At 41.9% G+C, this 22,645-nt stretch overlaps 1 protein-coding gene across 3 annotated transcripts in view; it reads left to right on the top strand.

The window, feature by feature from the left end:
* Positions 1–20,422, top strand: part of LOC127445989 (transcription activator BRG1) — a 53,648-nt gene extending 33,226 nt beyond the window's left edge. For all 3 annotated transcript variants that reach the window (XM_051706559.1, XM_051706558.1, XM_051706557.1), the window contains 8 exons: positions 1,010–1,087; positions 1,190–1,408; positions 1,506–1,762; positions 2,622–2,727; positions 18,540–18,641; positions 18,805–18,931; positions 19,048–19,184; positions 19,261–20,422. In XM_051706559.1, the coding sequence (XP_051562519.1) occupies positions 1,010–1,087; positions 1,190–1,408; positions 1,506–1,762; positions 2,622–2,727; positions 18,540–18,641; positions 18,805–18,931; positions 19,048–19,184; positions 19,261–19,299 (1,065 nt within the window). In that variant the 3' untranslated portion in view covers positions 19,300–20,422. The remainder of the gene's footprint in view (positions 1–1,009; positions 1,088–1,189; positions 1,409–1,505; positions 1,763–2,621; positions 2,728–18,539; positions 18,642–18,804; positions 18,932–19,047; positions 19,185–19,260) is intronic.
* Positions 20,423–22,645: the final 2,223 nt, after the last annotated feature.

Below are 22,645 nucleotides of genomic sequence, written 5' to 3'. Positions count from 1 at the left end.
AAATGTCTTATTGATGAGAGAGATCAACAGAGAATGGCCAGACTGGTTTGAACTGACAAAGTCTACGGTAACTCAGATAACCACTCTGTACAAATTTGGTGAGGAATATAATATCTGAATGTTATTCTGAGATGCGGGTTGGCGCAGATTTGGTGGCACGTGGGGGACCTACACAATATTAGACAGGTGCTTTTAATGTTGTGGTTGATCGGTGTAAACATAAGATAGATGGATCTCAATGTGTAACGTAAAAAAATACTTAAACTTTTAAAAGTGCGCCTCAAGACACCCATGTTCTGAAACACTGTGTTAAGTTGAAAAGAGTTCCGGATGCGTTTGTCAGGTTCTGTTTCTGTTGCGCTCCATCTAACCTCCTGTTTCAACAGTCTCAATGGATGCAGATACATGCGGTTACCGCTGTGACTTGGAGTCTGAGCTGCAAATGCCGCTTCACAAACAAGTTCAACCGAATGCCACTGTTACCTGGGAATATTACTACTGTACATACAACTGTACTTAATATAAAACAATGTGGTACTACTGCTATTTTGTAGCTTGAGTATTGCCATAGTATCAATAGTAACGTTTCTTTTCTTGTTTTACTTTTTTTACTTGCTGTTTGGTTTATTTTGATTAATTTCTCCCTTTAGAGGAGTTAAGAGACAATGTCGATTTATAAATCTGGTGATCACTGATGTATAGTATCTTATTTTTCCCATAACTGAAATAATCTCTTTAAACTTTTGGTGATATATAAGTGGAAAAATTCTAATTTAGTTTCTCAACCGTTTTGACAGCCCTAAACTGTAGTGTAATAAATGATTATTTCCAGGATCTGCTGTAGTCAATCACTGGAGGAGAATGTGCAGCTCGTAGTTTATTGAAAATGAGCTGATTACAATAAAACCTGTCAGAATAAACTCTAAATCTTAATATAATCCTTGGAAAATGAGATGAACTTTGTTCTGTTGATTTCTGTGAGTTTTTGCTCATGTGTTTTTTGTATCAGGAAGAAGACGAGGTGCCGGACGATGAGACGGTGAATCAGATGATCGCCAGGAGTGAAGACGAGTTTGATCAGTTCATGGTTTCTGTTCTCTTTCTCACATTTACTGGAACAGAGTTGATATTTCTCTGTGTTCAATTCATAAAATACATTCCAAATGAAACTCTCTCTCTCTGTGTGTAGCGTATGGATTTGGACCGGCGACGCGAGGAAGCTCGTAACCCGAAGCGCAAGCCGCGTTTGATGGAGGAAGACGAGCTGCCCACCTGGATCATGAAGGATGACGCCGAGGTGGAGAGACTCACCTGTGAGGAAGAGGAGGAGAAGATGTTCGGTCGCGGCTCACGTCAGAGGAAAGAGGTCGATTACAGCGATTCGCTCACAGAGAAACAGTGGCTGAAGGTCAGAGGTCGTCACGTCTCGTAACGCATTCATTAATTTATCTTCTGTCAGATGTGCCGGATTGCTCGCTCTCGTTTGATTCTCATTCACGTCTCAGGCGATTGAAGACGGGACTCTGGAGGAGATCGAAGAGGAGGTGCGGCACAAGAAAACTGCTCGCAAGAGGAGGCGTGATCGAGACCCGGATGCCGTTCCGTCCACCTCAGGGACTCGAGGAGCGAGAGAGAGAGATGAAGACAGTAAACGACAGAAGAAACGAGGTCGTCCGCCGGCAGAGAAACTCTCACCAAACCCTCCGTCCCTCACCAAGAAGATGAAGAAGATTGTGGACGCTGTTATTAAATATAAAGAGAAGTCAGTTTCATCAAGTTCAGAAGTGTGTGTGTGTGTGTGTGTGTGTGTGAGAGAGTGTGAGAGTGTGAGCGTGCGCACACAAGCGTGCATGAGCATGTGTGAGATTGTGTGAGCGTGTGTATGAGTGTGCGTGAGAGTGTGTGAGTGTGAGCGTGTGATCGTGTGTGATAGTGTGTGTGTGCGTGAGTGTGAGCGTGCATGCGTGCGTGTGTGAGCATGTGTGAGCATGTGTGTGTGTGTGTGTGAGTGTGTGTGAGCGAGTGTGAGCCTGTGTGAGCGAGTGTGAGCCTGTGTGAGCGAGTGTGAGCCTGTGTGAGCGTGTGTGAGCGTGTGTGAGCGAGTGTGAGCGTGTGTGAGCGTGTGTGAGCCTGTGTGAGCGAGTGTGAGCATGTGTGAGCGAGTGTGAGCATGTGTGAGCGAGTGTGAGCATGTGTGAGCGAGTGTGAGCCTGTGTGAGCGTGTGTGAGCGAGTGTGAGCCTGTGTGAGCGTGTGTGAGCCTGTGTGAGCGTGTGTGAGCCTGTGTGAGCGTGTGTGAGCATGTGTGAGCGAGTGTGAGCCTGTGTGAGCGTGTGTGAGCGAGTGTGAGCATGTGTGAGCGAGTGTGAGCATGTGTGAGCGAGTGTGAGCAAGTGTGAGCGTGTGTGAGCGTGTGTGAGCGTGTGTGAGTGTGTGTGTGTGTGTGTGTGTGAGTGTGTGTGAGAGTTATGGAAAGTGATTTTTTGTGTGTCGTTGTGTTTGTAGCACACGTGTCATAGATTTACATTAGTGACTGTATGTACAGCATGTGAATGAGTGATTCTTCTCTGTGTAATTTGTGATTTGTTGTCTTCTGGTGTTTGTTTGTTGTGATCACTGCAGTAATGGCCGTCAGTTGAGTGAAGTGTTTATTCAGCTGCCTTCACGGAAAGAACTGCCCGAATACTACGAGCTCATCCGCAAACCTGTCGACTTCAGGAAGATCAAAGTGAGTGACACCTGAACACACACATACACTACACACACACACTCACACACACACACACACACACACACACACACACACTCACACACACAGATCATTGGAAATTAGGCGAATGCAAAAAAGTAAGTTGTTAAAATCAGAGTGGGACAAATTATTTTGGGGAAATGGAAATCCATATGAGCATTTCATTTGGGGCTACTGAAGGATTCAGAGGAGTTATTCACAAAAACATAAATGTGCTAATTATAGCGCCACCTGGAGGGATTTGAGACCATCATACCAAGTTTGGGATCTCTATGATTTACGGTGTCTGACACCTAGACACTTTTGGGGCAAAATTTTTTAGTAAAATCAATAGAAATACAGTCAAGTTTCAGCGTATTTGGTGTTTGATAATTATGCCTTCCAAAGCTGTGCAGATGTACACTACCAGTCAAAAGTTTAGGGTCACTTACTCATTATTTATTTTATATATATATATAATATATATATTTTTTTTTTTTTTTTTTCATATTTTAGAATAATAGTAAAGTCATCAAAACTATGGAGTAACATAAATGGAACTATGGGAATTATGAATAACATTTCATTCACCTCACAGTTCGGTTCGTTTCACGATTCTTTAAACTAAGCTTGAATCCGCTGACTACCACCCCTGGAGTCGCGAGTTTGAATCCAGGGCGTGCTGAGTGACTCCAGCCAGGTCTCCTAAGCAACCAAATTGGCCCGGTTGCTAGGGAGGGTAGAGTCACATGGGGTAATCTCCTCGTGGGTGCTATAAAGTGTTGTCATCCGCCACCCGGATTGAGGCGAGTCACTACACCACCATGAGGACTTAGAGCGCATTGGGAATTCGGCATTCCAAATTGGGGAGATAAAGGGGAGAAAAAACAAACAAAATCTAAGCCTGAATCGGAGGAGTCACGTGACACCATGCGAGGTTCGGACGTGTGAACGGTGAGCTCTGCGCACTTTGCTATTTTTAACACTATTAATGTCATAAACCGGTGAGATTCGATACACTCTGTTCCATAACTGTTCTAGGAGGACAATATGTCAAAGAATTCAAAAAGGGCTCTGGAGACATTAAAAGACACTTACGTGCTCAAGCTGACACCTCCAAGCAGGCCCCGAGCCAGGGAGCCGATTTTGTCTGAGAAATGAGGGAAATTTGGCGAGAGATGTTGAACATGTCGGCAATGCTGATGAAGGTCGTTGCTGACTTGAAGAATGTTGCTGTAATACGTCAATCGATCACTGCCATGGAGACGAAATTCACTGAGGTGGTTACAAGAGTGAGGGATGTCGAGAAACGGATCGATTAGCTGGAGTCATCGGAGAGGGAATTATCTGCTAATCCGCTAGCGACCAAGGTGGATTTGGAGCATGTCTGGGAGAAGTTGGAGGACATGGAGAACCGTAGCCAGCGGAATAACGTTCAAATGGTCGGAATTCCTGATGCCGAAGAGGGTCAGGATATAGTGAAATTCCTGGACGGGCTCTTTCCGAATCTGCTCGACATAGCAAGACATAAGCTGGAAATCGAGCGAGCTCACAGGGTTCTGGCTCGGCGATCTGCTGAGGGAGACAGGCCCGATCAATTCTTGCCCAATGTCTGAGATCATCCAATAAAGATCTTGTGTTACGTGAGGCGAGGAGTAAAGGAAGGCTTTCTTGGAAGAACCATAGCATTTTCTTGCATTTCCAGACTTTGCGAATTCGATGAGAGAAACGTGATCGATTCAAGGAATGCAAGAAACTCTTACATCATTGGAAGGTCACTTTTGCAATGATATTCCCAACCAAACTGAGAATAGATGCTAAGGATGGCCGTAAAACATTCACATGCCCACAGCAAGCGATGTCCTTCATAAAGTCAATGGAGTAATTTATTTTGTGGTACTCATGTTGCAGCCAAGTGGACCGACTCACTGAACATCCACTTAACTGTCCGAGGAACTGAGCGCCTTTTTTGTTTCTTTTTGTGCTGGTTCCGCTAGTGACTGGAGTTTGTTTTGTGGAGTAACACTCCTTCCGAACAGTTTTGTGGATGAATCTACATGCGCTTTGTGCTTATGCCTCCTATTGGCTGGAGTCTGTTTTGTGGAGTATTTCTTGCAAGGAATGTGAATGGGTTGGGGCACCTCATAAATAGAAGGAAGGTTATTTCTCTTCTTAAGTGTAAGAAATATGATATATTGTTTCTTCAAGAAATGCATCTTTCCCCGCAGGAAGCTGAATATTTTGGGAAGATATGGGGTGGACATGTTTTCTTTAGTGCTGGCTCAAGTAAGAGCAGGGGAGTCATTACATTGATAAATAAACATCTACAATTCAAATGTCTCAAACAGATTAAAGATAAATTAGGAAGAGTCATTATAGTTTTAGCAGAAATTCAGGGGCAAAGGTTGATTTTGGCTAATATTTACGCACCTAACGCTGACGATCAGGGCTTTTTTATAGATCTTGAAGGGATGTTGCAAGCCGCTGGCACCTCTCATGATATAATATTGGGAGGAGACTTTAATCTTTTGATGGACTCAGTCCTTGATCATAGTGAAGCAAAAGTGTGTAAGCCCCCGAGAGTGACATTGATGCTTCTCAGGATGTGTAAAAATCTTGGTCTTACAGATATTTGGAGACTATACATTTTTTTTCATCAGTCCATAAGATTTATTCTAGAATAGATTTAGTCTTAGATCACGCCCTGGTGAGTTTAGAGGTGTTGCCACATATGAAGAAAAGGAAATCATATAGTTGGCGCTTTAATATATCCCTTTTGCAAAATCCTGAATTCCAACAAATGTTAAAGACTGAAATCAATGTTTATATGGAGACCAACTGGTCCTCAGTATCCTCTGTGGGTGTGGCTTGGGAGGCACTTAAGGCTGTTCTTATGGGCCGGATCATACAGTATGCCTCATTCACCAAAAAATCCAAAGCACGAGAACTCGTGGAGTTGGAAGGAAATATTTAAAGTGCCGAGGCAGAGCTGAAGCGCCGAATGTCATCTGATGGCCTCAGAGAATTGACCCGATTGAAATACAGATATAATACTATTTTGTCACGGAAGGTGGAGTTTTGGCTATTCAGGACCAAGCAAGAAATCTTCTGGCTAGATATATAAAGCAGAGAGAGTCTTTTTCTTCCATTCCCTCAGTGAAATCTTCTGGTGGTGAAATATTTATCTCGGCCAGTGATATTAATAATGATTTTAAAGAATATTATCTTGATCTTTATAGTTCCACGTCTTCGTCTACTGATGAGGATATTAGAAACTCTGTGGAACCATTAGAACTCCCTAAACTCACGACTGAGTAAAAAATTATCTTGATTCTGAGATAAACTTGGAGTAGCTTGACGAAGTAATTAAGGCCCTGCCTACAGGCAATGCTCCTGGGCCAGATAGCTTTGTCGCTGAATTTTTTAGATTTGATGCTACAGAACTGGCTCCACTTTTGCTAGAAGTTTATATGGATTCATTAAAGAATGGAAAGCTTCCGCCAACCATGACACAAGCCCGGATCAGTCTGATTCTTAAAAAGGACAAAGATCCAAGTGAGTGTAAGAGTTGCCGTCCAATTTCCCTGATTCAGCTAGACGTAAAAATATTGTCAAAAATTCTGGCTAACTGATTAAGTCAAGTTATGGCATCTCATATACATATAGATCAGGTGGGGTTTATTCGGGGCCGTAGCTCTTCTGATAACATCAGGCGTCTCATCAATATCATGTGGTCAGTGGCGAATGATCAGACTCTGGTCGCTGCCATCTCACTTGATGCCGAAAAGGCGTTTGATATGGTAGAATGGGATTATCTTTTTAAGATTTTGGAAATGTTCGGGAGTACTTTTATTGGATGGATTAAGTTACTTTATAGACACCCGGTAGCGGCTGTATAAACAAATGGATTAATTTCAGATTATTTTACTCTGGATAGGGGCACCCGGCAGGGTTGCCCTCTTTCCCCAATATTGTTCTGTCTTGCCCTGGAACCATTAGCAGCCACGATAAGAGAGGAGGATGATTTTCCAGGGGTGATGGTGGGGGGTGTGGCTCATTAGCTTTTGCTGTACGCAGATTATATTTTATTATTCATCTTCGATCCCATTAGATCTTTGCCTTGCCTCCATAGAATTATTCATTCCTTTTCTAAGTTCTCGGGATACAGAATTAATTGGTCTAAATCCGAAGCTTTGGCTCTGACAGCGTACTGTCCGGTAACGGCTTTCCAGCCAGGAGCCTTCCAGTGGCCCAAACAGGGCATTAAGTATTTGGGCATTTTGTTCCCAGCAAATTTGTCTGATTTAGTTAGAGTTAATTTTGACTCCTTAATAAAAAGGTTTTCGAGCGATGTGGGCAGGTGGGCTTCATTACATTTATCTATGATTGGGAAGGTTAATGTTATTAAAATGAATTGTATTCCAAAACTCAACTACCTGTTACAGTCTCTCCCTGTAGATGTCCCCCTCTCTTATTTCAAGCAATTTGATAGCATAGCGAAGTCCTTCAAATGTCCCAGATTACATTTCATTAAGTTGCATAGGCCGATTAAAAAAGGTGGGCTAGGCCTACCCAAGATTTTGTTTTATTATTATGCATTTGGTCTCAGACATTTGGCTCATTGGTCACTTCCACCTGAGAGAGCCCCTCCCTGGTTTTACATTGAATAGGAAGTTCTTGCCCCTATTTCACCATTGCAAAGCCTTTCTATCAAACTAATCGGAGAAGTTAAGTTACACCCTGTTATCGCGCATTTGCACTTGGTATGGACAAAAGTGTCCAGAGTGTTTAATTCTGATATTTATTTAAATGTTGCCTCGAGCATATGGCTGAACCCTAAATTATGTATTAATAAGTCCCCTTTCTGCTGGTCAGAGTGGATTGTGAGGGGGTTAGTACACTCGGTGACCTATAAGAGAGTGGAGTGTTGAGATCTTTTGAAAATTTGGTTCAAAATTTGGGTTTCCCAGATCTTAGTTCTTTAGCTATTTACAGCTGCGCCACCTGCTCTGTATTTTATTTGGGAGTGGCACACACCCCCTTACAGTGGCAGATACTCTGGGAGTGGTGATTACTGCTTTTGGAAAAGGTCATGAGGCATCAGTGTATTACTCCCTGCTAATTGAGAGTCTGGGGGACGGAGCTTTAACTTCTATCAAGAGATTATGGGAGAAAGATTTAAACTTGGTATTTGAGGAGGGAGTGTGGGCTAGGATTCTAAAAAACGTCAAGTCTGCATCTAGAGATGTAAGGGTGCGCCTTATGCAATTCAGTATTTTACATAGATTCTATTGGACCCCCTCTAGATTGTATAGGCTTGGAGACACGCCCACCTGCTGGTGATGCCAATCAGAAGATGGAGACACAACCCATGTTTTTTGGTGGTGTGTTAAGATCCGAGAATTTTGGTTGAAGGTTCAGAGTTTTATGTGTGAAGTACTGGGCACTCAAATTTCATTTTTGCCCCAGACTCTGTATTTTAGGCGATGGGGCGGTCATCAATATAGGGGATAAATACATAAAAAAATTGGTTCCTGGCCAGTGTTATGATCGGCAGACAGATTTTTTTTAAGGGGGAGGAAGTCGGCTGGAGTGCTCTCATCTCAAGAGTGGTGCACGGAGATGGGGAGGGTGACGGCTTTCAAGGAAGTGTCATGTAGAAGGCTGGGGAACTTGGATATGTTTGATGGGAAATGGGGCAGCTATTTGGCATTCTTGGAGGGCTCTCGTGGAGGGGTAGTGGAGAGAGAAGTATAGTTTTATATGTGTGTGAATATAATTTTTATTTGTGTGTGTGTGTATACTCATGTGTGACCACAGGGATGTTTGTTGAGGGTCAGGGTGGGGTTGGGGATTGGGAGGGGGAGAGGTAATAGTGGGGGTTAAATGTTGATTCTGTGAATATGTTTTGCTTTTCTTTGTTAACTGCTTGAATCAATAAAAAATGTTAATCAGAAACTAAGCCTGAATCAAGAAAAGTTAAGATTGAAAGTTTTTATTATTATTATTATTACTTTAAAGACATGCAAAACTGTTTGTTTCCTTAAAAATGTAGCTAAAAGTACTGTTCTTAAAAGTGCTAAATGATCCATCAGAGATTTACTGCGACTAAAAACAGCCCAGAACAGGGAAATGGTGAAAACAAATGGTAATATTAGCTAATAATTCTGCTTACTGAAAATATGCTGCTTACAAACATTCTTTGATTACAAACATTTAAAATATTTTAAATTAAATAAAAAAAATTCTAAAATAATATGTCTGATTACATTTAAATATTATTTTCAAAAATACATATTTAATGGAGGTGCATGCTTATCCAGTTAAATAATTTACTGATGAAATCATACATAATATTCAGCTTTAAATATAGTAGATTAATATAGCACAATCATTAAACCTCTGTAAACTTTAATTTTCTCTCGTGCAATAAGAGCAGATCAGTCTCGCGCTTCAAACGGACATTCGATCCCTCGTGCTGAAAAGGCGCCTAACCCTAACCCTCTGGGATTTAACCATAGAGGGCCTTAAAAATGAAGATATAACAAGGAAAGTTATCTAAAAGGAAATGAAGATAAAATAAACTAATAACTAATCAGATAATCTTGACAACTAATCTAAAAGGATATTAAGAAATCTTTAATACTTCTGGAGTTATAGGCACTCCAACTTTGGAAAAACAACACAATAGTGTTTTCCCCCATTTTTGGACTCACACTACTGACATATAGTGCAACAAGGGATGCTGAAGTCAACTGGTTTTAGTAATAGACCTGCCTACCTCTGTGTAAAAATAAAAGCAATGACGCTGACACTTTTCTAAGGTTATTTTTACCTGTAGTTTTGCTTCAAAGTCATAGGTGAAAATTGTCATTTTGACCCACCTCTACAAAATAATGGCAAGCAGAGGAGCATGAGAAGGAGGGCTTGAAGGTATTGTGGGATGGCATAAGGGCTAGGTTAGCTGTTTTGAGTAGGGCAGAGAGAATTCGACAGCGGAGAAGGAAGGAGCATGAGAGGGAGATGTTCATCAAGGATCTTTTTAAGTTTGCCAGAAAGCTTTGGCAGGAGAAGAGGAGTGGAAAGCTGGTGATGGTGAAGTAAGAACAAGAAGACCACATGAAACAACAACTTGGTGATTCCCAGAAACAGCCGGCTTGGCTTCCCCGGATATGTCCCTTTGACAACGGAGCCATTACTAGGATTTAATGTAGCTCCACCCAAATTGAGTGAGATTAGTCAGGTGGTAGAAAAAGCCAGGGCAACTTCAGCCAGAGCCTGAATGGGATACCGTATAGGTTGTATAAGAGGTGCCCGACAGTTCTTAAGCTGTTAGGGAGACTACTGAGAGTTGCCTGGAAGAAGCAGTGCGTACCCTTGAAATGGTGAAGGGCAGTGGCCATCTTTTATACCCAAAGAACAGAAATCTACCAACATTAGTCAGTTTAGGTGTATTGTTGAGGATACAGAGTTAATCAGGATGTTGAGGGAAAGGTTTCTTTTCAGTGGTAGCAAGAAGGATGCTTGACTACCTCCTGAAGAATGGATACATACACACAAGCTGCCAGAAGGCAGATGTACCAGTTTTTCCGGGGTGTGTGGAACATGTGTCAATAATATGGCAGCAGATCCAGTCTGACAAGAGAGAAGAGAAAGCCCTCCATGTAGTCTGGCTAGACCTGGCAAATGCCTATAGATCGGTTCCACACCAGCTTGTCACCTATGCACTTTTTCCATGTACCAGAGTGTATTAGAAGCTTGGTAGACAGTTATTATGGGGGTTTAAACATATGTAATGCAACACAGGAGTACACAACTGGTTGGCAGCAACTAGAAAAAGGAATTACGATGGGATGTTCAGTTTCTCCCATCCTGTTCACAGCTGCATTTGAGATCATCCTAACTGGTCCCAGACAGATGGCCCAAGGAATCCGTGCACAGTCTGGGGTGAGATTGTCAGTGCTGCGCAGCTGTATGGGCGACATCACAAGCATTCTCCTGACTGCTGCATGTACAAACAGACTCTGGCGTGGGCCAAGATGAAGATTAAGCCAACAAAATCGCGTAGCCTTTCCATTCTTTTGGGAGTTAGGAGGGACCACATATCGTTTGAGGTGGATGGGGAAAGAATCCCAGTGCTGGCAGAGCAGCCTATTCGAAGTTTGGCCACTAAAAATATGTGAGATCACTGCAGTGGCAAGGATAGACACAAAGGCCAACAGTTACATCAGGAAGTGGCTGGGCTTGTCACGTTGTCTTTCAGATGTAGCACTGTTTGGAAGAAATGCATTACAACTGCCACTATAGTCCATCACCCTGAGATACAAGCAGGAGAAGACCAGGCTGTTTCTAGAACTAAGGGAATTGGGGGGCCTGGGTAGCTCAGCAAGTAAAGATGCTGACTACTACACCTGGAGTCGCAAGTTCGAAGTTCGATTGACCGTCTCAGACGTGGAGGCAACTGAGATTCGTCCTCTGCACCGGGATTGAGGTGAGTCACCACATCACCACGAGGACTTGGAGTGCATTGGGAATTGGGCATTTCAAATTGGGGAGAAAACCAACAAAAAAAGCACTAAGAGAATTGACAGACCAGTCTGTGAGGGCTAGTCAAGCCCAAGTTCAAATAGGCAGAGGAGGTTGTAAGTATGGGAGGGTACATCTGATAAAGTTTTAGGATGGGCTGACCTGTGGAAGGCACAACAGGCTTCGTTTTCTAATAAGATCCACCTATGATACTCTTCCATGTCCTGGACATTTGTCTTTGTGGTATGGCAAAGAGGAGAGTTGTCCCCTCTGTGATGCCCCAAAAGTAAATCTGCAGCATATGTTGGCTGGGTGCAAGACAAAGAAGATACAGGTGGCAGCATGATCAAGTCCTGCAAAAGCTGGCGGAGATCCTAGAGATGTACAGATTAAAGGCCATCATTCTCCTCAGAGGAAGTTCATTGAGTTTGCTAATAAAGGAGGTGCTGGAGAGTCACGTAACACCATGCGAGGTTCGGACATGTGAACATCGAGCTCTGCAGGCTTTGCTAGTTTTTAATACTTTTTATGTCATAAACCGGTGAGATTCGATACACTCTGTTCCATAACTGTTCTATGAAGATAATATGTCAAAGAATTCAAAATCCTCGCGCTCTGGAGACATTAAAAGACACTTATGTGCTCAAGCTGATACCCCTGACAGGGCCGCAGACCAGGGACTCAATTTGGACGGTGTGGCGGGAGAGATTCAGTGGCAACTGTCGAGCATGTCGGGGATGCTGACGAAGGTCACTGTGGACTTGGAGGATCTTGCTGTAATACGTTGATCGATTACTGCCATGGAGTCGAAATTCACTGAGTTGGTTACAAGAATGTCAGTATTTACATGTCCCCAGCAAGCCATGTCCTTCACAAAGTCAATGGAATGAGTAAGCCATGGTGTGATTCTCACATTGCAGCAAGTGAGCCTGACTCACTGAACATTCACTTGACTGTCCGAGGAACCTGGTCACTTTTTTTGTTTCTTTTTGTGCTGGATCCGCCTAGCGGCTAGAGTTTGTTTTGTGGAATAACACTCCTTCAAGAAACTCTTGCATCGACGGAGAGTGGCTTTTGCACTGATGTTCCCGGCCAGGCTGAGAATAGATGCTAAGGATGGCCGCAAAGTATTTACTTGTCCCCAACAAGCATTGTCGTTTATTAAGTCAATGGAATGAGTAAGTCATTGTGTGGCACTCACTCTGCAGTCTAATGGACCTGACTCCCTGAACATTTACTTGACTGTTTGAGGAAGCTGTGCACCTTTTGGTTTCTTTTTGTGCTGGTTCCGCCTAGTGGCTGGAGTTTGTTTTGTGGAATAACACTCATTCGGGACAGTTGTGGATGAATCTGCACGTTCCTTGTGCTTGTGCCTCTTATTGGCTGGAGTTTGTTTTGTGGAGTATTTTTTGCAGGACATTGGAAGGATTAGGTCATCTGCTGCACTCATGTAGCAGCCGGCTCACTGAACATTCGTTTGACTGTCCGAAGAAACTGAATTGACCTTTTTTTTGTGTGTGTGTGTGCTGGTTCCGCTAGTGGCTGGAATTTGTTTTGTGGAGGAGCACACCTTTGGGCCCGTTAAGTGGGTGAATCTACATGTTCTTTGTGTTTATTCTGCCTATTGGCTGGAGTTTGTTCTATAGATTTTCTTCTGTTATGCAATTCTGTCTCACAAAATCTGTATAGAAACACCGGACTTGAGCAATCCGACGGCAAAGTTGTCACGGGGACTCTCATAGGCGTACATGGACTGTTTTAGTTTAGAGGGATGGATGGCGGTTGGTGCTGTCGTGTGCGGGGTTAATGCGCACGTTTTTCTGTTTGTTTGGTTCTGGAAGTTCAGGGTTTGTTTATTGCACTAATGTTGGAATGCGGTCTTTATAATTTTGTTTTCGACACAATCTATCCTAATCTAAATGCATCTTTCCCCGCAGGAAGCTGAAAAATTGGGGAAGATATGGGGTGGACATGTTTTCTTTAGTTCTGGCTCAAGTAAGAGCAGGGGAGTCATTACATTGATAAATAAACATCTACTCGGAGGCTCGACGAAGGCAGGTGGAGCCAGGAGAGGCTCGACGAAGGCAGGCGGAGCCATGGAAGGCCGAGCTGTGAGAGGCTATAGGGGCGGAGCCATGGAAGGCGGAGCCGTGGGAGGCTATAGGGGTGGAGCCATGGAAGGCGGAGCCGTGGGAGGCTCGAGGGGCGGAGCCATGGGAGGCTCGATGAGGGAAGGCTCCAGGCCCACCGAGGCTGGGGAGAGAGTGGTCTCCATTGATTTGGGCTCGGAGACCACTGGAACCCTTTGGACAACCGCTAGATCCATTTGTGAGGTCAGTTCTTCTATAACGATATGCAGAGATGAGATAAGAGACAATGGATATAAACGCAGGCTTTTTTTAATGGAGAAGAACTAAATGATAACACATAAGGAGGCAACGATCATAGGAACATAAGAACTGACAATAAGTGACTGAAACTAGAGGGTATATATATACAAACAGATGACTGATGAGGGAACAGCTGAGGAAGATGGAAGGCAGGTGAGAATCATCAACTGGTGCATGCTGGGAAGTGTAGTCCTTGAGCACAGGGGAAAACTAAACAGACACTGAAGTGAACTGAAGGTGAGGGGGAAAAAACATGAGGCAGTTCGTGACATACACCTAACGCTGATGATCAGGGCTTTTTTATAGATCTTGAAGGGACGTTGCAAGCCGCTGGTACCCCTCATGATATAATATTGGGAGGAGACTTTAATCTATTGATGGATTCAGTCCTTGATCATAGTGAAGCAAAAGTGTGTAAGCCCCCTAGAGCAACATTGACGCTTCACAGGATATGTAAAAATCTTGGTCTTACAGATATTTGGTGACTTTTGAACCCATCTGGTAGGGACTATACATTTTTTTCATCAGTCCATAAGATTTATTCTAGAATAGATTTTTTTTTATATCCAAATCCCTCATTTCATCTGTTGTTGATTGCTCAATTGGAAATATCTTAGTCTCAGATCATGCCCTGGTGAGTTTAGAGGTGTTGCCATATACAGAGAAAAAAAAAATCATATAGTTGGCGCCTTAATGTATTCCTTTTGCAAAATCCTGATTTCCAACAAATGTTAAAGACTGAAATCAATGTTTATATGGAGACCAACTGGTCCTCAGTATCCTCTGTGGGCGTGGCTTGGGAGGCACTTAAGGCGGTTCTTATGGGTTGGATCATACAGTATGCCTCATTCACCAAAAAATCCAAAGCACGAGAACTCGTGGAGTTGGAAGGAAATACTAAAAGTGCCGAGGCAGAGTTGAAGCACCGAATGTCAAGAGAATTGACCCGATTGAAATATAGATATAATACTATTTTGTCGCGGAAAGTGGAGTTTTGGTTATTCAGGGCAAGACAATCATACTTTGAGTTGGGGGACAAAGCAGGTAAGCTTTTGGCTAGATATATAAAACAGAGAGTCTTTTTCTACCATTCCCTCAGTGAAATCTGCTGGTGGTGAATTTTCTACCACGGCCATTGATATTAATAATGATTTTAAAGAATTCTATCTTGATCTCTGTAGTTCCATGTCTTCGTCTACTGATGAAGATATTAGAAACTTTGTGGAACCATTAGAACTCCCTAAACTGACGACTGAGCAAAAAAAACTCTCTTGATTCTGAGATAACCTTGGAGGAGCTTGATGAGGTAATTAAGGCCATACCTACAGGCAAGGCTCTGGGGCCTGACGGCTTTGCCATAGATTTTTTTAGATCTTATGCTACAGAACTGGCTCCACTTTTGCTAGAAGTTTATACGGAATCATTAAAGAATGGAAAGCTTCCGCCAACCATGACACATGACACAAACTTAAAAAGGACAAAGATCCAAGTCAGTGTAAGAGTTATTGTCCAATTTCCCTGATCCAGCTTGACATTAAAATATTGTCAAACATTTTGGCTAATTGATGAAGTTATGACATCTCTTATACATATAGATCAGGTGGGGTTTATTCGGGGTCGTAGCTCTTCTGATAACATCAGGCATTTCATCAATATCATGTGGTCAGTGGCGAATGATCAGACTCCAGTCGCTGCCATCTCACTTGACGCCGAAAAGGCTTTTGATATGGTAGAATGGGATTATCTTTTTAAGATTTTGGAAATATACGGGTTCGGGAATAATTTTATTGGTTGGATTAAGTTACTTTATAGACACCCGGTAGTGGCGGTACAAACAAATGGATTAATTTCAGATTATTTTACTCTGGATAGGGGCACCCAGCAGGGTTGCCCTCTTTCCCCATTATTGTTCTGTCTTCCCCTGGAACCATTAGCAGCCACGATAAGAAAGGAAGATGATTTTCCAGGGGTGGTGGCAGGAGGTGTGGCGCATAAGCTTCTGCTCTATGCAGATTATATTTTATTATTCGTCTCCGACCCCACTAGATCTATGCCTTGCCTCCACAGAATTATTAATTCCTTTTCTAAGTTAATTCTCTGAGTTAATTGGTATAAATCTGAAGCTTTGGCTCTGACAGCATACTGCCCGGTAATGGCTTTCCAGCTGGGCTCCTTCCAGTGGCCCAAACAGGGCATTAAGTATTTGGGTATTTTATTCCCAGCAAATTGGTGTGATTTAGTTAGAGTTAATTTTGACCCTTTAATAAAAAGGTTTTCGAGTGATGTGGGCAGGTGGGCTTCATTACATTTATCTGTGATTGGGAAGGTTAATATTATTAAAATGAATTGTATTCCAAAATTCAACTACCTGCTACAATCTCTCCCTGTAGATGTCCCCCTCTCTTATTTCAAGCAATTTGATCGCATAGCGAAGTCCTTAATTTGGAACGGTAAACGTCCCAGATTACATTTCAGTAAGTTACATAGGCTGATCGATAAAGGTGGGCTAGGCCTAATCAAGATTTTGTTTTATTATTATGCGTTCGGTCACAGATATTTGGCTCATTGGTCACTTCCACCTGAGAGAGCCCCTCCCTAGTTTTGTATTGAACAGGAAGTTTTTGCCCCTATTTTGCCATTGCAAAGCCTTTCTGTCAAACTAACCAGAGAAGTTAAGTTACACCCCGTAATCTCGCATTTGCACTTGGTTTGGACAAAAGTGTCCAGAGTGTTTAATTCGAAGATTTATCTAAATGTTGCCTCGAGCTTATGGCTGAACCCCAAATTCTGTATTAATAAGTCCCCTTTCTGTTGGTCAGAGTGGATTGTGAGGGGGATTACTACACTCGGTGACCTATATGAGAGTGGAGTGTTGAGATCCTTTGAAAATTTGGTTCAGCATTTTGGGATCCCCAGATCTCAGTTCTTTAGGTATTTACAGCTGTGCCACTTGCTCTGTAGTATTTTTGGGAGTAGCATACACCCCCCCAAAGAGGCAGATACTCTGGGAGAGGTGATTACTGCTTTTGGAAAATATCATGAGGCATCAGTGTATTACTCCCTGCTAATTCAGAGTCTGGGGGATGGAGATTTAACTACTCTCAAGAGATTATGGGAGAAAGATTTAATCTTGGTATTGGAGGATGGAGTGTGGGCTAGGATTCTAAAAAATGTCAAGTCTGCATCTAGAGATGCAAGGGTGCGCCTTATGCAATTCAAGATTTTACATTGGTTCTACTGGATCCCCTCTAGATTGTATAGGCTTGGTCTTAAAGACACACCCACCTGCTGGCAATCCCAATCAGAGGATGGAGACATAACCCATGTCTTTTGGGGGTGTGTTAAGATCTAGGAGTTTTGGTTGAAGGTTCAGAGTTTGGTGTGTGATATATTGGGCACTCGGGTATCATTTTGCCCCAGACTCTGTATTTTGGCCGATGGGGTTGTCATCGATGTTGAGAATAGACACATAAAGAGTTGGGTCTTAATCAGTGTCAAGATTGCCAGACAGATACTTTTAAGGGGATGGAGGTCGGCTGGAGCGCCCTCATTTCAGGAGTGGTGCTCAGAGATGGGAAGGGTGGTGGCCTTTGAAGAAGGATCATTTAGTTTCATTTTGTTTTGTTTTTCTATGTTCAAATATGTGAATCAATAAAAATTGTTAATCTGAAAAAAAAATAAATAAAGAAGGTGCTGCACAAGGCACTGCATTGAGGGAAGCAAGATCAGTCCGGGCGCCTGGAAGTGATTGGTCAATGGTGGTCGACTTTGGTCAGCAGCTGAAATTTCCTTCTGAGGTTGCCATTACTTCTTTGAGGCTGGACGTAGTGTTATGGTTGGCGTCAGCTAGAAAATTCATAATGATTGAGTTCCATGGGAAGAAGTACTGGAGACAGCCTATGAGAGGAAGAAACTGAAATATTCTGATCTGGCTGCAAAATGCAGCCCTCCATCAATTTTCCCTGCAATTTACACTGTGGAGGTCAGGTGTAGAGGGAAGATCAATGCAGCATCTATTGAAAGACACTGGTATCACTGAATCAATGTTGAAGAAGTCTCTAAAGGAAATGGCAAAGAAAGCTGCTGGTTATGGTTAAGAAGGGAGGACAAAAAGTGGGGTGTGCAGAAGTGAGAAAGTAGGAATTGGAAACATTTGTGATATGTGGTGAGGTAGTATGTGGGAGAGAGAAAGGGTAGGGAGAAATTATTTCCACTGACTCACTCAGTCCTCATCCGGGGGTTTCTGGTGGGGAATCGAGTGGGGGAGCGAAACCATGCCAAGCTAGGCCTTGGAGGGGCGGCTGACGCAGTCTAGCGGCACGCCTCTCATGTCGCTATCTGTTGTAGGATTGGTTCAAGGATAGGCATTGGAGGACTGTAGGCGTAGTCAGATAGCTTGTCTTTTCTTACAGAGAAGAGGACTCAGACATTATTAGGACTGCTCATGGGAGGTGTATCGAATTCTGACTGTATGGTATGACCGGTAAAGGGGAAATGTCTTGTTGAGAATGCAAGAACAAAAAAGGAAAGGATCCAGTGTCCAGCTGTGGGGGGTGGCAGGAAGACGTCCCTGAATGCTGCCCCACTACCAGGAGATGTTCAGGGATTACTGGGGTGAAACCTCTGTGATGGTTGATGACCGCGTAGCTGGATGACTGAAGGCACTGGCGGAGGTGCTGCAGGCAATAATGCCCAGCAAGTTTAGACAGCTGCCTGTGCATCTGATTCATTATTATTTGTGTATCTTTGACCCATAAAAAAATTATAAAAAAGAAAAAACAACATTTGTGCTGGGGACCTCTCGTTGAGTTGAGACAGAATGATTGATAAATTTAATTTAAACGTAATTGTATGTGAAGATTAAAATGCACACGTGTTTGTGCGTTCTCTCCACAGGAACGCATTCGTAGTCATCGATACCGCAGTCTGAATGATCTGGAGAGAGACGTGATGCTGCTGTGTCAGAACGCTCAAACCTTCAACCTTGAGGGCTCACTGGTTAGACACACATATCACTAGTAGACACACACACATTTAACTGGAAATCTAAAGCTACTGTAATTATAATGTGTATAGACAAGGAGACGTCAAACATACACTGGCATGCCAGGAGAGATGATTTAGGGAATGAGAAAATATGAATATTATTAAATTATTTCAGATCTATGAGGACTCGATTGTGCTGCAGTCAGTCTTCACGAGTCTCTGTCAGAAGATCGAGCGAGAGGAAGAGAGTGATGGAGAGGACAGTGATGAAGACGAGGAGGATGAAGGATCTGATTCAGAGTGTCAGTCAAACACTTATTACATTGACATCACAAAATAACATTTAACTTACACATGAACTCTGTAACTTAAGTGTGTGTGTGTGTGTGTGTGTGTGTGTGTGTGTGTGTGACATCAGCTCGGTCTGTGAAGGTGAAGATTAAATTGAGTCGTAAGGACAGAAGTGTGGAGCGCGGCAGAGGACGCAGAAGAACCGCGAGAACACGAGCCAAACCCGTCGTTAGTGATGATGATACTGATGAAGAACAAGAGGAGGTGATGCACACACACACACTTGTATATCAATACAAACACACTTTGTGTGAGTGACTGATTGTGTTTGTTTGTTCAGGATCGCTCTAACAGCGGCAGTGAGGAAGAGCAGGGATGAAGATCAACACCATCACAAACACCCACAGATGTGCACAACTAACCCATCATTCTCTAGATTAAACTCAAATATAATCACACATTCTTCATTAAACTTTCATGAAAACCACAGAAACTTTGTGACTATATTCAGATGATGTGACTGTAGTTTGATATTTATAATCTCATAGTTCTGCTGTTTCTGTGATGCTCAATATTAGACGCTGATGTTTGATAAGAGAAACATTTGTGATCGTTTAATGATGTAGTGTAAATCTAGTGTACTGTAAGTTCATCACATGTATGTACATCAGTCGTTCCCAGTCTAAACTTTGGCACCCCAACTACTTAAACATTTATATATATTTGAAAACACTCCATTATTTAAAAAGTTTCATATTAATATAAAACACTTAAAGATGTAACCTTAATTTAAGTAAACATTGCGTCAAGTTATTAAAGTAATTATTAAAGGGCCAGTAATAAAATAGAGAACAGAGGAAACAGTGTTTGAAGTTTGAACAGCAGCAAATAAACATGTAATCTAATGCAAAATAAAAGCACTGAAATTATTACAATCTTTACTGGGATTATTAGATATACATTAATACTGATTCATTTGACAGGGAAGAAGAACTCATTGAAGTTTATTAAACTCTATTAAAGTTATCCAGCCGAGGACAGTGAGTGCATTTCTCTCATTATTGTCAATATTGTTGTTTGATTAATTTTAATAATAGTACAGACAGACACACGTGAACCCGTGAAAGCAGCTGGCCGAAGTACTTTTAATATCAGTGGTTATTAAAATATTGAACTGATTAGAGACTCTGCGTCAGTTTGGGAAACATTGATGTACAGTATGTGGATGTTATAATAAACAGCATGTGTGTTAGAATAAGATGTGACAGTGTTTATTCATGTTAAAGACTGTCAGTTTCTGCTTGTCAAACTGTGATTGTGATGTTTAAAGTGTTTCAGTGCATCTGATCTGCTTATGTAAATGAATGGTAATATTCATATTGCTTGTAGTTGCTCTGTGATGGCATGTTCCTGTAGTAAATGTGTTTGTGTGTGGAGATCTGATCTCTCAGAAACTTACATTTCATTCAGTGGGTATCTTAATAAACACAGAAATATTTCCACCTTATGTTTGTTGGGTTTTTCCACAGTATATTTCTGACATGAGCGTGTAATGCTGCACAGTGGCAGTAAAACTTCGTGAACAGCAACTCAACTCCAAACTTCACAGAAATTTACATTTTTACAGTATTTACTCTCGTGTCATGTTTCTAAAAAGTTTTTTCGTGGAACATTAAAGGAGAAATGTGAAGAAACTTCACACAGCTCTTTTCAATATAAATAAAGTTAATCTAATAAACTATGAATTTGACAAAAGATAAAAGCACCAAAACACCCTAATTAAAGGAATATTCCGGGTTCAATACAAGTTAATCTCAATCGACAGCATTTGTGTCATAATGTTGATTACCACAAAAATTAATTCTGACTGGTTCCTCCTTTTCTTTAAATGTGTGTTCCAGTGAGACACTTACAATGGAAGTCAATGGGGTCAATCTGTAAACATTAAAATACTCACTGTTTCAAAAGTATAGACACAAGACATAAACAATATGTGTGTTAACATGATTTTACTGTCATAAAATCACTTATTAACCACATCTGTGTGACGATATAGACAATTTTACATCTGTGTTGCAATGACAATTTAGACATCGTTACAGCTGAAATAATACACAATTTTTAACAGAATTAATGTAAAAGTACTTTTTTTTCTTTTTTCTATTTTTTTCTTATTAACATTTTAATTGATTCAAAGAAAATAACACAACAGAGAAAAACACACACACTGAATCAACATTTAACTTTTAACCCTCACTAATATCCCTCCCAAAAGAACACCCCTGTGGTCACGTAAAATAATACACACACACAAAAATAAATAAATAAATATAATATATAATAAACATGCATAATTAAACTAAACTTCTCTCTCCTCATCCCTTCCCCTAGAATCAACCAAAACCACCAAATACCTACCCCACTTCCTGAAAAATAAGTCCTCCCGCCCCAGCCTTCCTTCTATCATCTCCTCATAAGCCGCCACCCTCCCCATCTCCGCACACCACTCCGGAAATGGTGGCGCTCTGTCCGACTTCCAACCCCTTAAAATAATTTGTCTGCCAATCATCATGCTAGTCAGAACCCAATTTTTTTATATATTTGTCCCCCAAATTTATAACTGCCCCATCACCCAAAATACAGAGTTTGGGGCAAAGAAAAATCTGAATGCCCTAAACGGCACACAAATAACTCTGAACCTTTAACCAAAATTCTTGGATCTTAACACACCCCAAAACACATGGGTTGTGTCTCCATCTTCTGATTGGCATTGCCAGCAGGTGGGTGTGTCTTTAAGACCAAGCTTATACAATCTAGAGGGGGTCCAATAGAATCGATGTAAAATGTGATGTAAGACTTGATGTTTTTTATAATCCTATCCCACACTCCCTCCTCCAATATCAAGTTTAAATCTTTCTCCCATAATCTCTTAATAGAAGTTAAATCTCCATCCCCCAGACTCTAAATTAACAGGGAGTAATACACTGATGCCTCATGACCTTTTCCAAAAGCAGTAATCACCTCTCCCAGAGTATCTGCCGCTTTAGGGGGGTGTGAGCTACTCCCAAAAATACTACAGAGCAGGTGGCGCAGCTGTAAATACCTAAAAGATCTGGGATCCCAAAATGTTGAACCGTATTTTCAAAACATCTCAACACTCCACTCTCTTATAGGTCACCGAGTGTAGTAACCCCCTCACGATCCACTCTAACCAGCAGAAAGGGGACTTATTAAAACATAATTTTGGGTTCAGCCATATGCTTGAGGCAACATTTAAATAAATATCAGAATTAAACACTCTGGACACTTTTGTCCATACTGAGTGCAAATGTGAGATAACGGGGTGTAACTTCTCTGATTAATTTGATAGAAAGGCTTTGCAATGGCAAAATAGGGGCAAGAACTTCCTTTTCAATACAAAACCAGGGAGGGGCTCTCTCAGGTGGCAGCGACCAATGAGCCAAATATCTGAGACTGAACGCATAATAATAAAACAAAATCTTGATTAGGCCTAGCTCACCTTTATCAATCGGCCTGTGTAACTTACTGAAATGTAATCTGGGACGTTTACCATTCCAAATGAAGGACTTCGCTATGCGATCAAATTGCTTGAAATAAGAGAGGGGGACATCTACAGGGAGAGACTGTAACAGGTAGTTCAATTTTGGAATACAATTCATTTTAATAACATTAACCTTCCCAATCATCGATAAATGTAATGAAGC

The sequence above is a fragment of the Myxocyprinus asiaticus genome, chromosome 9 (genome assembly GCF_019703515.2).
Source record: "Myxocyprinus asiaticus isolate MX2 ecotype Aquarium Trade chromosome 9, UBuf_Myxa_2, whole genome shotgun sequence".
Lineage (NCBI taxonomy): Eukaryota > Metazoa > Chordata > Actinopteri > Cypriniformes > Catostomidae > Myxocyprinus > Myxocyprinus asiaticus.
This window is presented reverse-complemented; position numbering and strand designations above follow the sequence as displayed.